Below are 17,327 nucleotides of genomic sequence, written 5' to 3'. Positions count from 1 at the left end.
CTCCAAACCTCAAATGATAAAAAAAACAATGCACCTTTTCTTTCAAATTGGTTTTGTGGTCCAGGAACTTGCACAGTTTTCAGAAGAATAACATGTAGTTAAATGATGAATAATGTTTTTAATGAGATTTGGAAAGCAATGGTCCACTAGTTTGTGGCCTCATGATAAAATGAGTTGTTTGCCCGTAATTCTTATCTTGTTTAACTGTCAGCTCATAATTGCTCACTTGGCATCTGTCTTAGTGGGTGATTGGGGGCAGATAGCGATGCTTTCGGAATCAAGGACGTATGTGGGGGTGTTTTAAAGCATTGCCAGAAGTTTCACTAATTTACCATCCCTCTCGCTTTCAAGAACAAAGCTGCCGTGTCTGTTCCTTTAAGCCACCGCTGGCTGCTTTGAATAACAGTCATCAGTAAAGCTGAAGGGCATGTTTTGGCATCCATGCGCTCTCCTCCATGCAGCTACCACACCACCCCACATGCAAATCAGGTGAACATAGTGTCCTTAATTCCTGGAGGCCTTCCAAAGCTGCTATGTCAGGTAGATATATGTCACAATAGACTGATTGTTCCAGCTCAAAAAAAACAACAACATTGAACCAACCCATGTGAATATGTTATGCTTTCATGATTAAAAACATTGTATGTTTTGGGGGGCATAAATAATAAAAACAAAAAAAGTCAGGGTGTTGCAACAACATGAGAATTTTTTTTATATAAAAGTATATAAATGGGTGACAGAATCGACATAATACAGGCTCCTATTTGAAATTTTATCACATACCTGCTGCCACTGTGGTTAAAGGCACAATATAGGGTATGTAAGATTTTGATGTTAATATCCTAAAACTACTTGCACAGTGATATATATTTCATGCAGCTGTGTATTTATGTTATGCCAAAAATTCCAATTTTAAATTATAGGCTTGTTTGAGATGCGCCTCGTCTGAAATATAGGCGAGAGTGGGCGGCTGCAGTGAGGGGAGGCATGAAATAAGCGCAGTCAAGACGGACAGTTCTGACCTCTCCAAGTGGAACAGATACCAATGAGATCAAAGACGGATATCGCATTATTCTCAATCATGTGCTGTGCTGCTGATAAAAATGATATGACTTCAGTTCTGCTGCTTTTATATGAAAATAGTTATGATGAACAAGACACTATATATATACAGTATTGTTCAAAATAATAGCAGTACAATGTGACTAACCAGAATAATCAAGGTTTTTCGTATATTTTTTTACTGCTACGTGGCAAACAAGTTACCAGTAGGTTCAGTAGATTCTCAGAAAACAAATGAGACCCAGCATTCATGATATGCACGCTCTTAAGGCTGTGCAATTGGGCAATTAGTTGAATTAGTTGAAAGGGATGTGTTCAAAAAAATAGCAGTGTGGCATTCAATCACTGAGGTCATCAATTTTGTGAAGAAACAGGTGTGAATCAGGTGGCCCCTATTTAAGGATGAAGCCAACACTTGTTGAACATGCATTTGAAAGCTGAGGAAAATGGGTCGTTCAAGACATTGTTCAGAAGAACAGCGTACTTTGATTAAAAAGTTGATTAGAGAGGGGAAAACCTATAAAGAGGTGCAAAAAATGATAGGCTGTTCAGCTAAAATGATCTCCAATGCCTTAAAATGGAGAGCAAAACCAGAGAGACGTGGAAGAAAACGGAAGACAACCATCAAAATGGATAGAAGAATAACCAGAATGGCAAAGGCTCAGCCAATGATCACCTCCAGGATGATCAAAGACAGTCTGGAGTTACCTGTAAGTACTGTGACAGTTAGAAGACGTCTGTGTGAAGCTAATCTATTTTCAAGAATCCCCCGCAAAGTCCCTCTGTTAAAAAAAAGGCATGTGCAGAAGAGGTTACAATTTGCCAAAGAACACATCAACTGGCCTAAAGAGAAATGGAGGAACATTTTGTGGACTGATGAGAGTAAAATTGTTCTTTTTGGGTCCAAGGGCCACAGGCAGTTTGTGAGACGACCCCCAAACTCTGAATTCAAGCCACAGTACACAGTGAAGACAGTGAAGCATGGAGGTGCAAGCATCATGATATGGGCATGTTTCTCCTACTATGGTGTTGGGCCTATTTATCGCATACCAGGGATCATGGATCAGTTTGCATATGTTTAAATACTTGAAGAGGTCATGTTGCCCTATGCTGAAGAGGACATGCCCGTGAAATGGTTGTTTCAACAAGACAATGACCCAAAACACACTAGTAAACGGGCAAAGTCTTGGTTCCAAACCAACAAAATTAATGTTATGGAGTGGCCAGCCCAATCTCCAGACCTTAATCCAATTGAGAACTTGTGGGGTGATATCAAAAATGCTGTTTCTGAAGCAAAACCAAGAAATGTGAATGAATTGTGGAATGTTGTTAAAGAATCATGGAGTGGAATAACAGCTGAGAGGTGCCACAAGTTGGTTGACTCCATGCCACCCAGATGTCAAGCAGTTTTAAAAAACTGTGGTCATACAACTAAATATTAGTTTAGTGATTCACAGGATTGCTAAATCCCAGAAAAAAAAAAATGTTTGTACAAAATAGTTTTGAGTTTGTACAGTCAAAGGTAGACACTGCTATTTTTTTGAACACACCCCTTTCAACTAATTGCCCAATTGCACAGCCTTAAGAGCGTGCATATCATGAATGCTGGGTCTTGTTTGTTTTCTGACAATCTACTGAACCTACTGGTAACTTGTTTGCCACGTAGCAATAAAAAATATACTAAAAACCTTGATTATTCTGGTTAGTCACATTGTACTGCTATTATTTTGAACAATACTGTATATATATATATATATATATATATATATATATATATATATATATATATATATATATATATGTTTTGAAAAGTTGCAAAGTTCACATTGTTTGCTTAATTGGCATAAAAAATTTACTTTTCACAATAAATAAATATATAATAATAATAATTATTTTTTTAAATGACCAGCTATCATTAATAGACTTATCATATCAGCAGCACATGTGAAAGTGTGAATGAGTACTGGTCAGGTGAAATCACTATCATACTGATTAGATTGGAAGAGCAGACTGATTGCTATAAAAAGAGGGAAGAAGTGCTTCCAATCATTATGTTCTTGTTAGCAATGGTTACGTCCAAAGAAACACGTGCAGCTATCACCGCTTTGCATCAAAATGGCTTCACATGCAAGGAAATTGCTTCAAAGAATATTGTAACTGAAAGAACCGTTTACCAGATCATCAAGAACTTAAAGAGGAGAGGTTCATCTTCAGGAAGTCCCAGAGTGTCCAGTAAGCCAGGGCCGTGTCCTCCTGAGGAGTCGTGTCTCCAGCAGTACAGAGCTTGCTCAGGAATGACAGCAGGTTGGTGTGAGAGCATCAGCACACACAGTGAGGCCAAGAATTTTGCACAACGGCCTGGTGTCAAGAAGGGCAGCAAAGAAGCCACTTCTCTCCAAGAAAAACAACAAGGATAGACTGAAATTTTACAGGAGGTACAAATATTGGACAGCAGAAGACTGGTGCAAAGTTATTTTCTCTGATGAAGCTCCCTTCTAACTGTTTGAGACATCTGAAAAAAATTTATTCTTCGGAGAAGAAAAGGTGAATGCTACCATGAGTCCTGTGACGTGCCAACAGTGAAGCAGCATCCTGAGATCATCCATGTGTGGGGTTGCTTTTTTAATCAAGGGATTAGGCTCATTCATAATTCTGCCCAAAAACACTGCCATAAATAATGGTATCAAAACGTCCTGCAAGAGCAACTTCTTCCAATGATCCATGAGCAATTTGGTGATAATCTGTGCATTTTCCAGCGTGATGGAGCACCATGTCACAATGAAAGAGTCAAGGGTCAACACTTTATATATATTGACTCATTATATATATATATATATATATATATATATATATATATATATATATATATAATTGTCACTGCCAAAACTTTTGAAACTTTTGCCAAAAATAAATCTTAAAAAAAAACCACAAATAAATAAATAAAATGATCAAAATTAGGAGACAAAACCATGACTTTAAAATATGAAATATTTAGTTAAAACAGTCAAAATAAGATTAGTATTTAGACAGAATAATTAGATAAAAAGTCAAGATCGAGATAATAGTCACAATAATTATTACTTTTATTGATACTTTCACAATAAATAGTTAATTATGACAAGTTTAATGATCATAATTTCACCTTTATACGTTTGACTTTTTATCTCACATTTATGACTTAGGTTGTCATTAAGAATCATAGTTTTGGCTTTCATGGTGTGAGTTATTGCAATTTATTTAGGAGTGAGGAACCCAGGCTGAACCTGGCACTCACCAAAACTCCTTCATAACTTGCCATCAAAGTGGTCAAATTTTTGGCAGGAACTCCGAGTTTTTAGTTCCTGTTTGCTGTCTTTTATATGCACTCAGTCAACAGCGCAACAGGAATAAAAACACAGAGAGGCTGAATGTTCCCGTGGTTTTATGCAGCCGCTCTCTCCTCTCTCCGGGTTTGGAAATGTTCCTGGCATCTGACTCACAGTCCTCTTCAACTCTTGCCCCGCACTCATGAGTAACTTATCCCTGCTGGTTAAATTTCCACATACTACCGTAGACCAGCTCCAAATCATGCGCAGGTCACCTTGTGCTAAAGAAAATATTTTATGCAAATACAAGTTCTGTCGTTTATAATGAATTGCATGAAATAATAAAAGTTACACTAGCGCTGAGGGTAAACACAAAAGTTAAAAATTAAAATTAACATGCAAATTTGGTTCTCCTTCAGTCAATAAATGATCTAACACGCAAAATTCTGTAGAATCACGGCAGTATTTCCTCCCACCAACTGCTGACCATGTGATCCAGGGGCTCTTGAACTTTGAAACCTTTTCTCCAAATGCAGAGGAAAACAAGCCATGTTTTTTTCGTTGGTTTTCAAGGCCAAGCGTTTATTGTAGTTACACTTGTCGAAGTGTAAAATATACAGCACAAATTCAGTTGCATTAGAGATATGCTGTAAATAAACTGATATGAACCTCATGCAAACAATGTGCTACTGATTTGCTGTATCAGACTTACTTAAGTGCAGATTTATTATTACCGCTGTCAAGCCAGATGTCTAAGAAACCAAAAAACATCTGAATGAGAGTTCAAAAGACAACACACCGAATCAGAAGTGAGTAAGTGGTCTTCACTTTTTATTATCTTATGACACGGATTTTCAAATATACATGATGATGGGTCCTGTTCTCTCGATTCACTGTATTTTACAGTTATTTACTGTTGGAGCATATCCAAAATAAGAGAAACAAAACCCCAGACAATTTTACACACTCATAGAAAATATTCTCCAGAGACACAGCAACACATAAAAGACAACAAGACGAGGAAGCAATCATTGTTTTGATTACATAAAGTTCACATTGTCCAAAAAACAAACCAAAAACAGTGTAGTGATGCAAATAAGCCTTAGAAATAAAATCGAGAGAGAGAGAGAGAAAAAAAAAAGGAAACATTGAAACATGAGTGCAAATTTCTTTGGAGGCTGGAACAAATTTAAGACATAAATATGTTAAAAATATAGCCTATTAAATCAATGAACAAAAAGGCAGACAATTGACTTCAAGTAGGAGATCCCAGAAAGTGGAGGGTTCATGGGAAACACCCAAAGCAGCTCTCATTTCTTTCTCTGGAAAACATTTGCCAGCATGGCACCTGAGGTGGTCAGCTGGCCCATCTTACTTAGAAACTTGGTCTTTGCGTCCTCACCCACCAGACTCGCTGCAATAGAGATGGACCTGAAAAGAGAAATCACCGCATTCATAGATCAGAATCCACTCACCAATCAAGGGTCGTATAAGCACCGGCTGCTGATAGGGCCAAAATGGCAAAGACAATACCTTATGGTAGAGTTTGTAAGTTTGATTCATTTCTGGAAATTAGTTCAAAGCAACTTAGTACTTCGTTAGAAAGTAAAGGCCTTTTCACACTGAACACGAAAATTTTGTGCAATGACTCTTTTGCGCCGAAACAATAGATCCTTATCGGGCTGTTCACACTAGGCGTGATCATTTGTGGAGTGAAAAAGCAAGGATTTATTTATTTTTCGTCCTGTGTCGATTTTGTTCCCCGACGCTCCGCAACGAAACGGGCCGTCCAATTAGATTTGAAAGAGAATGGTGGCGCTGTTTCGAAAACTAGTGTAAACAAACAACGAAGAAGAGTATTCTAAGAGAGAAGATGATGCTGAGTTCATGTTATCATTGGTATCTGAAAACAGACTTATTCTCACATGTTCTTAATATAATTTCTATTAATTCTCCACAGAATTATGTGACCAGGAGAGCACTGTCTGTTTTCTTCCACATGCGCGAGTCGGAGTACGTTCAGTCTCTAGATCTTCTGTATTAAAAAGTGATAAAAAAAAAGTGAGTTAAACATTTTTCTGCACATGAAATATTAAAGCAAACAGACATGATTATGATGATATATTTTCGATATGCGTTTTGTATGCTTCACAATCAGAAGTTATTACAAGAACCTGATTTTAAGAACTATCTTTATCTTTATCGTTATTGTCCTTCTTGTGAACGGGCCTTAATTTAACAAATCACTAACATAATCACTAGAAAGCAACATACTCATATTTCTGTAGAAATATGTAATTTTAAAAATACTCGACTAATTTGCCAATAAAATGAATACATAATCTATCTATCAAAAGCAGCCCTACTTAAACTGTAATAATAGGATATTGGCAAAACAAATTTGCGCTGTTGAAAGCATCAAACGTTTCTATTTACAACGCTTTTTTGTTGCATTGAGCAGTGTAGTAAGTCACAGCTGTATTTGAACACCTGTGATTGGTCACTGCGGTCAAGTTACTCAGAATTCACAAATCTCTAAATGCTTTTGGCCTGGATGCTTGTAAATCCTCTCATTGTAACTAAGTGTAACAATGTAAATGAGAGCTACACTGATTATAGTGAAACATAGTGAGATCGCGACAAAATGAATTTTTTCTGTCATTAGATGCAAGTGCTTATTTGCTGACTTTGTAGACTTCCATAATACATTTAGAATTTGAATAAAGTTTTGAAGTAGAAGCAATAGGACACAAAAAAATACTACAGTAGAACAAATAAATAAGAAATGATTCATACACTGTATAAAGTAATCAAATATCAAAACATTGCATATTCTTCATTGTGTTATTAAAATGCATTTCTTCTTAATCTTACAAAAGTAATTTGATCAAGAGCAGTGAAAGATTTTCTCTGTTTTGTTATTTAAATGATGAACATGAATGGCAGGAATATTAGACTGCTGTCACTTTAAGAGCTGCCTGGGTCCAATATACTGTGAAACATGTGTTTTCTTTCTCTCGCATTTGGTTTCAATTAAGACCTTAATTACTGTGAAATTACAAACTTAAAAATGTTTACATTTAATTTCTTCCTGTTTAGGCAAAGCTAAATTTTCTTATTATCGAAGCTGAAAACTGTTGTGCTGCTCAATGTTTATGTGAAAACTGTATGTGACACGTTTAGCTTTTTTTTTTTTTTTTTTTTGCAATATATTAATTGTATATACGATATGTCCATTGTCACATTTCGGCAGATTGGGCGTGAATAAAACTTTGAAAGGTCATGCAAAAGAAATAACACATAGTTAGGTGATGAACAGAATCATTTTTGAGTGAAGATTTTACCACCATCTATGTTTTATGGTTAAAAACACCAGAAACTCAGTAAATCACTTTGTCTATTGTATCTTTTTTTAGACCTTGCTCTTAAACTTGTTTCCCCTAAACATTCACGCTTTAAATGTCACCCGCCCAACTAATTAAATAGAATGATCCCGGATAACCCACGGCAGAACAACCCACACCATTTGTGAGAGACAGAGTAAACCGATGTATCCCGACTTGCAGTGACAGTCACAATGACAGACTTCAATGCAGTTATAAAGTCCGAACATTTATAAATATCTCAACAAAACCACTGGAAGCGTTGCTACGATACCAACTGTGACATTCTAAAGGCAAGTGCTGTTTATAATCAAGCCACATCTTTAGGTTCAAGGTTTTAAAGAGTGCCACACATGTTCGCAAGCTGGGTATGCTTCGTTTTTGGAAACCTCAGTTAGAGAGAGTCCTTAACAAGCAAAAATCTTGACCTCACAAGTCATTGAACTCTTGAAAATTGCAAATTTCAGCAAATAAAAATCCATTTAGTGCATACTCTACCACGTTTTATATAACAAAAAAACAGTCAGCACCAAATTTGGAGTGGAAATATTAAATAAATAACAGTGTATGTGTCCATGTAGCTTTACACAGCTGCTTTAAGTGTAATATGAAGCAGAAGTACCATTGGCCTACAGGCACAGCCCAAATGGAGCGGGTCTGCAGTGATCATGTGGCTTAACCAGTGGCCTGCAATGCCTGATGGGAACTATGAAGCAGTGGAGACATTGAGTCAAACCCAACCTGAACTCAAACAGATACATCGTTGAGGAAATTAACATACGCAAAGCATTCCTGATTACTGTAAGATTAAGTAGGTGTTCTTGAGAATCGTGTCAAATTATTTATTTTCACTCCTCTACTGAATAAGCACTTGTTCGCTTGTTTAGTTTTGTGGCCAGGGAGTTATTTAAACGAAAACAGGAGAAGCAGAGACTGTATTCATTAGATTTTCCTCAAATAAGATCCTCAAATAAGAACACTAAACATGGTGACTGTATGAATAAAATGAATGCGTTTGTCTTCTCACCCTTGTGCCTCTCCAATGGCTTTGTTCTCCACCTTTATTTCACACTCCTTTATCATGGAACTGAGAATAACCTAAAGGGCAAACGGGAAAAGAGGGAGTATTCTTAGAGCACTGCTGGGAAGTCTGACATACACGCAGACACACGCACATCAGCTGGACATTACTAGGCAAAGGAAATTAAATAAATAGAAATTGGGTTACATGACATACAGCGTGATAAAACGTTAGGGCGACAAGACTAGACCAGGCTTTGGAAAAGGGACTGTTATGGGACTGTATTTAATGAAGAATTATGGGTGGTTGTTGTTGTTTTGTCATACAGACATGACAAAGAACCAATTATGAAAATGTTTTTTGAAATGTTGATTTAATACCTCATGCTCTGGAGAGAGCTGCTCCATATCGGTCTTCAAACATCTCAGTCCAGGGAGGAAATGATTCACCATGAGTTCTTCAGAAATAACTAAAGCCCCGGAGTTAAGAAAAGACTGTCAAAGATACCTGTGAAATATACAAGTCTACCCATCCACAGTTCAGCATGCATACATGGGGAGAAAAAAAAAAAACAAGGCATTGGCTATTTGCACTAAGTGTAAATAGCGACAGAGGCTATTTACTCTAGGAGCAAATAGCAATAGATGCTATTTACACTAAGTCAAAATAGCATATTTTCTTAGGGATAGATGCCATTTACACTAAGAGCAAATATCTATAGATTCTATTTACATTTAGTTAAAATAGCAGGATTTTCTGCTGTTTATACTACTTATTGCAAATAGTGGCAATTATCTGCATCTCAGTATTGTAGTACATTATAAAACCTTCACTTACCATAACCCTTTGCGAAAATTTACTTTCAATTTTTTGATTATTTCCTTCATTTTCGTTGGAATGCTAAATGCTTTTCTAATTTTATTTGAAATTCGAAAAGGGAGAAAAATTTTTCGCCATATGGCGGATCCCAACCCTGGTCGATCGCGTCAAAATTAAACAAGGCTGGCTATTTGCGCAGTGTAAATAGACACTGAAAAATAATTAAAAATATGGAGTGTCAATTTACACTAAGTGTAAACAGTCCACCTTCTTGGCAGAGGCTATTTACACGAGTCCACCAACGAATGCGTGACTGGGGCAGTCAACACTAGAAAACACCAGCAGTGTAAATGTTAAAACCGTGCCATAGTCTTTTTGACACGATCGACCCGGGTTAGAATCCGCCTTTTGCCAAACTTTTTTCCCCTCCCTTTTCAGATCTTATATCACATCGGAAAGGCGTTTATTTTCAATGAAGCTAAAGGAAAAAATCCAAAAGTTGAAATAGTATCAGGTAGGGTTAGGGTAGGTGTAGGGAGGGTTTTATTGTCCTAATAAGGTGGTATCCATTTAATATCTTGTTTACACTCAATACTTTATTATTTCAAATTGTTTTATAACTATAAAACGGAAAAATTCAACAACTAAAAATTTAAAGTAAAAACCAGCTTAAAATGTAAAACTATGATCAAGTTTGTTAATAAATTTATTAAATTGAAATTATAAAACACTAAAAAGAACTAAAACTACATGAAAATAGAGCGGAAACAACTAAGACGACTGAAAATAAAATAAAAACTAATTCAAAATTGAATGCTATAATACACCTCTAATTAGGCTGTTGATCTATAAATGTTTCATGAAATAAATTACGAATTAAAACACTAAAGAAAAATAAATCTACTATAAAACTGATAGTAACTGTGTGAAAGCAAAACAAAAGACAGAAAAAAAAGGAATTTAAAATTTAAAACCATATTAGACCTACAATTATGGCTGTTTATCTTTTATGAAATTATTTAAATGATTTACCAATTAATTGTTAGACCATGATGTTTCATGATATACCAATGAATTATTTTAAATAAATGATAAATCCGCATATACCAATATTTGCTGTGGAAAAAAAAAAAATTTCATTTTTACTAAATGAACATGCCACTGCTTACAATGCCACTGAAAATATAAATATTGATTCCAAATATTAAATGAATTTTTATTATACATAATTTTAATTAAGCTGAATGAATGAAACAACAAACTCCATGTTAATTTGAGTTACCGGTATCAGCCTGATGATCTGTTGCACCCCTAAAAGCGACCAAACCGAAACCATGATCACCACAAAACTTGATATAAACCCAGCCGTGAGAAATTTGCACTGTTAAACCCTATAATGACTTGCACTTTTACATTAAATACACACCAGTATTCGGTCCACAATCCAGACTCGACCTCATATTGATCATGTTGCAAAACCTCAAAACACAGACAGGACGAGGTTTTACAAAACTGCCTGGGGGGCAACCCACTGCTACAGGGGGGTCTCAACGGTGACACAGCAGGCAAAAATAAAATTAAACCGAGAAAGATGGGATGCTGTTAACAAGACAAAAGAGCATCTGCAAAGGCATGAATGCTGGGAATCCTGACCAAAGGGCTGGGCTAGACTCTCTTCGCTCAAACGGACAACATCACAGAGCATTTAACGACAAATTCAGCCATCCACCCTGCAATTTAGTGTACAAAAATGGCTGAGGTTTATTTTCTTTTTTTCCCTGCCAGCGGGATATGCAAACATTTTCACAACGATGAAGCGCTCAGAAGAAAAGGAGGGAAAAAAGAGAGTGAGAATGCAAATCCAGCTATGGAGACTCATGTCCAGCTTAAATAGTTGACCATCGCTCAAAAACTCCAAAAGCCCAGAGAGAAAGTGGCCACACAGACTGTGTGTGGAGGATCTGTTTTAAGTTGAAACTGGAGGTCAGACTGTGGTTATACTGTGCAAGCTGCCATACGCCACAAAATCAGTGGAGGAACCAGTGAAAGATGGCTTCTGCTTCCAAACATCAGCAGTCGAGGTGTACAGTCCAATTCCGCTGTCTATCTGTTTTCAATTTGAAATCAAAATGTTCCCTCTTAGAGAAAAATCTACTTCTGGAAATGTTGGAAATGCAAACCGCTGGGCATTACAGAGGCTTACAAAAACAATAAAACCGCTTGACTGATTCGTTGAAAAAAGCCTCAAATGTTCAGCCAAATGATTGCCCTGACTGTTCATGGATTTTCTGATATATCCCCAAAATAGCAAAGGCTTGACAAAATGACAAGTTACAATCTGATTGGCTGATTGGTTTACGCAAATGTCAGGTTTTTAAATAGCTATCCCAATGAGAAACAGATGCTGATTTAGACACAGCTTTTCAATCAAATGAATTGTATGAAATGATACGAATAAACACAAAGTTAAAAAAATATGTTCTGTGTTACATATACTAAGTATAGAGGACTCGTATTTTCAGCAGAGGCGAAGGTTTTTCAAGTAAAAACATTTTCTTCACAAGACATTTACTGATAGACGGGAGACGTGGATTACTGTAATGTTTTTATCAGCTGTTCCGACTCTTATTCTGACGGCACCCATTCATTCAAGTGATGTAATGCTAAATGTTTCCAAATCTGTTCAGATGGAAAAAAAACTAACTTTAACTAAATCTTCATTTTTGATGGTTTGATTACATTTTTCATAGATTTTCATTTTCGGGTGAAGTATGCCTTTCATGCTAATAGTCAAAACCTTGCTACGTAAGACGAGTTGAAAGGTGGTTCTAAACACACACACACACACACACACACACAAAAAAAGTCACATTTTGAAATATATAAAGGATACAACAGCAGGACAAGGCGCTGTATGCCTCAAACAGTTGAGTGGCAATGTCAATCCTTTTACTCTCCACTGTCTGCTGGTTGTTGCACAGTGCCAGTTTGTGCAAATGAGGAAGAACAACTGTGGAAAAAAACAGACAAAGAACAGAACATAAAAGACACAGAAAACACTTCTGCCCCAGTATAATGCAAGTGCACTAAAGGGCAAACAGCCACAGAAGCAAGACTGTACTGTTATCATCACATTATAACACGCTATGGTTTTTTCCTCTGTGCAAACAGTGAAAAACTTTGCATATGCAAGTAAATACATAGTGATGACACTCACATTCATCTCTGAAGCGTGGCTCTGCGTTGGGTCCGACTCTTCCAAAGGTTTTGATGATTTCCATGTGCAAAGAATGCTGGTCCTGATACTGGGGGTCTTCCAGAAAAGAGGCCAGCTGCATTTTCACCCTCTCTAGCAGCTGACAAACACACATATGACACAAAAATAAATAAAACCTCCTCTATATAGTTTGTAAACATTAGTCCGTAGGTGTGCATGATAAATATCATATAAATACCAGCCAAACTATGAAAAAAAGTGCGACTATGAAAAAAAGTCCGGAAAATACGGTAACAATAATCAAACATGTCAATTTTTCACTGAACTAAATATAAATAAATACATGTGGGTTGTGTGGGTGTCTGTAATATGGGCTCATACCTCTTTTTGCGTTACAGTTTCCATGATAGTTCCAAAAGCAGGTATTGTTGAGATCCTCACTGAGCTGAAAGCAGAAAATCCGTCACTACACATCCAAAAGCAACCATTCCATCACCCACTAAAAAGATAAAAGATGCACGAATGGAACAGAACCATGAGATGCCAATCACTTGATGGAATATGTGGCAAGCAAGATGATTAATGTGATTAACACATGATCATTCCCATGTCAGTATGAAAACAGAAACAAACAAATATCCAACCACCCCCCACCCCCCACCCCCTCCCAGAAAATAAAAAAATACAAAATATCCAACCAAGAGAGTGCGGAGAGGAGACAGGATATTTGGTTTTTAAAGTGTCTCATAGCTGCGGTTAACTCACAATTCAGGACCACTGCACAAGGTAATAAGGGCCGGGGCTACTCGCTTGTCAATTAAGGCTTCGCTCATGCCTCGAAGAACCAGCTGCAAACCAGTCAGATGCAAAAGAGAGACGGGGGGGTCAAACACAAATGGCCAAGAACCTAGCAGGGAAGTGGGTTGGTAGAAGAGACTGTTGTGCTGGAGGGGGGGGGGGGCCTTGAGAAAGAGTGACTGGCAGCCAAACATGCCACGGGCCACATGGATGGACAAATGAGCTGAATGAAGGGATGAATGGATTGTGGAAAGCAGGCAGCTTCTCCAAGCATGCGGCGATTAGTGTAGACTGAACGAAGGATGTTAGTACACTGAGCACGTGAGACATCAACAAAATAAGCACTGTCTCTCAAGCCTTGGTTTCATCAGGAGAGCCAGAAATACACTTCCACACTGACAGACCTTAGCACGAATTACAAATGATTCTATCAACCGAAATGATGGTTAACAATGTTATATAAAAAAAAAAAAAAAAAAAAAAATATATATATATATATATATATATATATATTTTTTTTTATATATATATATATAATATATAATATTTCAATCTCAAAATAAAATAATAACAAACTATATAAAATATTAATTTTAGAATTTTTTTTATTAAAAAAAAGTCTATTTTTTATTTATTTTGCATTATGACACTAATTTTGTATCAATTAAGCACATTTAACCCTCTGCTGGTTAGAAGCGTATTATAATGCAGATAAAAATGCATACAAACATTATATATAAATAATGTTTAAATAATGCCAGGGCCATAATCCAGACTCAAAATAAAATCAAAATAAAGAAAATGAATTGTTTTGGCATTATTTTCATAGCAATTAATCAGTTAACCCTCTGGATGTCTAAATGCAAAATAAATAAATAAAACATTAAATTCTTCATCTACAATTTTATGTATAGATCATGGTAGTATTAGTTATATATTATATTTTTGTTGTTTAAAAACAAAAAATTCCCCCCACATTATGGTAATGAGAACCTGGTTCAATGTGATGAAAATGTAAAAATCATAATGGAAAAAATATTAAATAATGTGAAACCCTTAAATCTGGGCTCAGGTAGGCGGTGCTCGCTGGAGGAGGGGCTAATAAAGTTGTGGCCCCCTGAGAAAACCAAGGCGGAGGGAGGTGCATGGATGAAGGAGGCAGGAGGAGACTTACATTTCAGGATCACTGGAGAGAGTGATAAGTGCTGGAACAACTCTCTGAGCTACTAGAGTTTCATTCACCCCCTTCACCAACAGCTGATTGGTCAGAGCAGGGGTGATGTCACACAGGATGCATGGAAAGAGCGAGCACAGTGTCATGGAACACCGCAGCGAGAGAGAGAGAAACAAAAGAACACAAAAAAGAAACAACGGTAACAAACTAAAAAAACAGCGCAGACATACAACAACAACAACAAAAATATGACAGAAGCCCAAGGAGGCACTACACAGATAAATTAAATAAAAATTAATGACTAAAGAGGCCAGGCAAATTGAACTAAAGCTACGACCACAGATGAGGAGAAGGGGAAGAGTTTCTAAACACTCGTCCAACCTTCATTTACGACTTAAAACAGGGTGGGGGGATGAAATGTGGGGGCCGTTACTTCATATCTGAATGGCAATAGCAAGCGTGCTGTGGTGCAAAAGACGTACGGATGCTTTAAAGCTGCAACGACTTCAATACAAGTAAACATTCAGTGATTTGACAGGTAACATGGATGACAAGGCACAAGGAGGCCCTAGAGGGAGTGTGGAGAGCTCTGAAAATACATGTTTACATCTCACACCAACCATTAACATTATATTACAACAAATGTGCATGAAAAACAAAACATTAGGTAATAAAAGTAATCATTAGACTGGCCTGGAGGATGCTTAATGTCTTTAAACATAAACTTAAGGACATTGGAAGTATTTATTAATTTTATGGCTAAGTAAACTATACGTGTCAGTGTTTGAAGCGGGAATTGGAGCGAGGGCTTACCTCAAACATGCGTGCTGCAGTGCAGCGTACCAGTGCAGATGTATGGACCACTCCATACCAAAGCACCGTCAGTAGAAGCTCATGAAATGCTGGGTTTGCCCTGGAGACAGGAAGTAACGGTTTTAGTGGGGACTCACAATGTGACAGTTGATGATCCCACTAAACCTGATCTTCTAGTCAGTTAGAGAGCCATTAGCATGAAACGTCTGCTGCATTAGATCATCAGGATACGGGAGTTGAACAAATTGGGACATGTAGATTAAACCATTATTGTCGGGTTTATGCAGGGCTCAACTTCAGGGATGACCTACTGACCTCGGGCCGGTATGTAAGTGTTTATGTCTAGCAAACGTAAACATTTGGTTTAGAGTTCTGCTTGTCTACCTTTTAAACATTAGTAATTAAAAACAGAATTTGAATTTTTGGGTGAACTATTCCTTTAATATTAGCTAATATTAGCTTACTGGATTATATACAGTGGTGGCCAAAATCATTAGAACACTAATATTTTTACTAGCTAAAAATGAACTGTGGCAACGTTTGCAAGATGCTTCAAGAATCCTACCTGCAAAGATACAGTACTGTGAAACTTTTAGGCACTTGTGTTAAAATTCTGTAAAATGTGAAACACACAACAGCAAATATAGAAAAACCTTACTTAAAACCTTACTTTTTAGCTGGTTAAAATACTAGTGCTCTAATAATTATAGCCACCACTGTAAATTAAACTTTTCAAGAATTAGTTAGGATCAATAAAAAAGAAAAAAAGAAAAGAAAATTGTAATGTTTTGCAGTAAAAAGTTTAATTTCCTGCTCTTGGAAGTTTCTTAAATAACTGTACAATTTCCAGCTATTATGGCAATTTTGTTTTTGCAATCTTTTTTAATAGAATAAAATTACAAACATCAAAGAAATCTGAGTAAAATTGTGTAATAAACAATATTTTGTAAATTTGTACACAATGAAATCATAAAATACAATTATAAATGTCAAATTGTGTAAAACACATTTTGTGTAATTGTATTTTTCAAATAATTTTAAAACTATAAATATATAACTAAAACACTTCAAAAAATAAAAATCCTTTAATAAAGTTCTTAATATAATTCTGAAATGATAAAATGTTACATTTGTAAAATTATAAATATAAAATTGTATATTTGCAGTAATAAATAAATCTGCTCCTCCCCCCATTAGAGTATTATGAAACTATTTTCATAGAAATTTTCATAGCAATTTAGCATGGTTAACCCTCGGGATGTCAGAAGCATGTTATAATGCAAAAATATATTTAATCATTTAAAAATAATTATATTATGTCATTAATATTATTTTATTGCATTATATATTACAAATGATACATGTAAAACTAATAAGATAAATATAAAGTTATATATTTACAGTAATAAATAAATCTCACCCTGCAAAGTATGTTATCTTATACATGAGATCGCATTTTTAATTGCAGCCTCTGGTTACAGTTTCAGTGCTTCAGTGTTCCAATCCAATCAAATCATATGGGTTTGGAATAGCATGAGGGTGAATAAATGATGCCAGTTTGAACTTTTGTGTGAACTACTCCCTTCAAATGCATGAATTAATAAAGCTTTAGTGCATAGAAACTGACAGATACTCTCAACGGCGGGGTCATGACACTCGAGAGCAAGTCATTTTACATCAGCTTAAAGGAATTGCAGCCCTAGATGAGCTCATGCAGAAATGCATCCTGGCTGCA

The 17,327-nt window shown here is 36.2% G+C and overlaps 1 protein-coding gene across 19 annotated transcripts in view; it reads right to left on the bottom strand.

The window, feature by feature from the left end:
- Nucleotides 1-5,177: 5,177 nt before the first annotated feature.
- The window catches only part of relch (RAB11 binding and LisH domain, coiled-coil and HEAT repeat containing), a 46,485-nt gene continuing 34,335 nt past the window's right edge, over nucleotides 5,178-17,327 (bottom strand). For 16 of the 19 annotated variants that reach the window (XM_052595899.1, XM_052595902.1, XM_052595903.1 and 13 more), the window contains 8 exons: nucleotides 15,593-15,692; nucleotides 14,780-14,862; nucleotides 13,189-13,252; nucleotides 12,808-12,946; nucleotides 12,484-12,600; nucleotides 9,152-9,240; nucleotides 8,778-8,848; nucleotides 5,178-5,798 (listed from right to left, as the gene is read on the bottom strand). In XM_052595899.1, coding sequence (XP_052451859.1) covers nucleotides 5,678-5,798; nucleotides 8,778-8,848; nucleotides 9,152-9,240; nucleotides 12,484-12,600; nucleotides 12,808-12,946; nucleotides 13,189-13,252; nucleotides 14,780-14,862; nucleotides 15,593-15,692 — 784 coding nt within the window. In that variant the 3' untranslated portion in view covers nucleotides 5,178-5,677. Of the gene's footprint in view, nucleotides 5,799-8,777; nucleotides 8,849-9,151; nucleotides 9,241-12,483; nucleotides 12,601-12,807; nucleotides 12,947-13,188; nucleotides 13,253-13,572; nucleotides 13,656-14,779; nucleotides 14,863-15,592; nucleotides 15,693-17,327 lie in introns of those variants that run through there. The other 3 variants (XM_052595900.1, XM_052595910.1, XR_008183250.1) reach the window with 2 other exon arrangements.

The sequence above is a fragment of the Carassius gibelio genome, chromosome B24 (assembly GCF_023724105.1).
Source record: "Carassius gibelio isolate Cgi1373 ecotype wild population from Czech Republic chromosome B24, carGib1.2-hapl.c, whole genome shotgun sequence".
NCBI classification, from domain to species: Eukaryota; Metazoa; Chordata; class Actinopteri; order Cypriniformes; family Cyprinidae; genus Carassius; species Carassius gibelio.
This window is presented reverse-complemented; position numbering and strand designations above follow the sequence as displayed.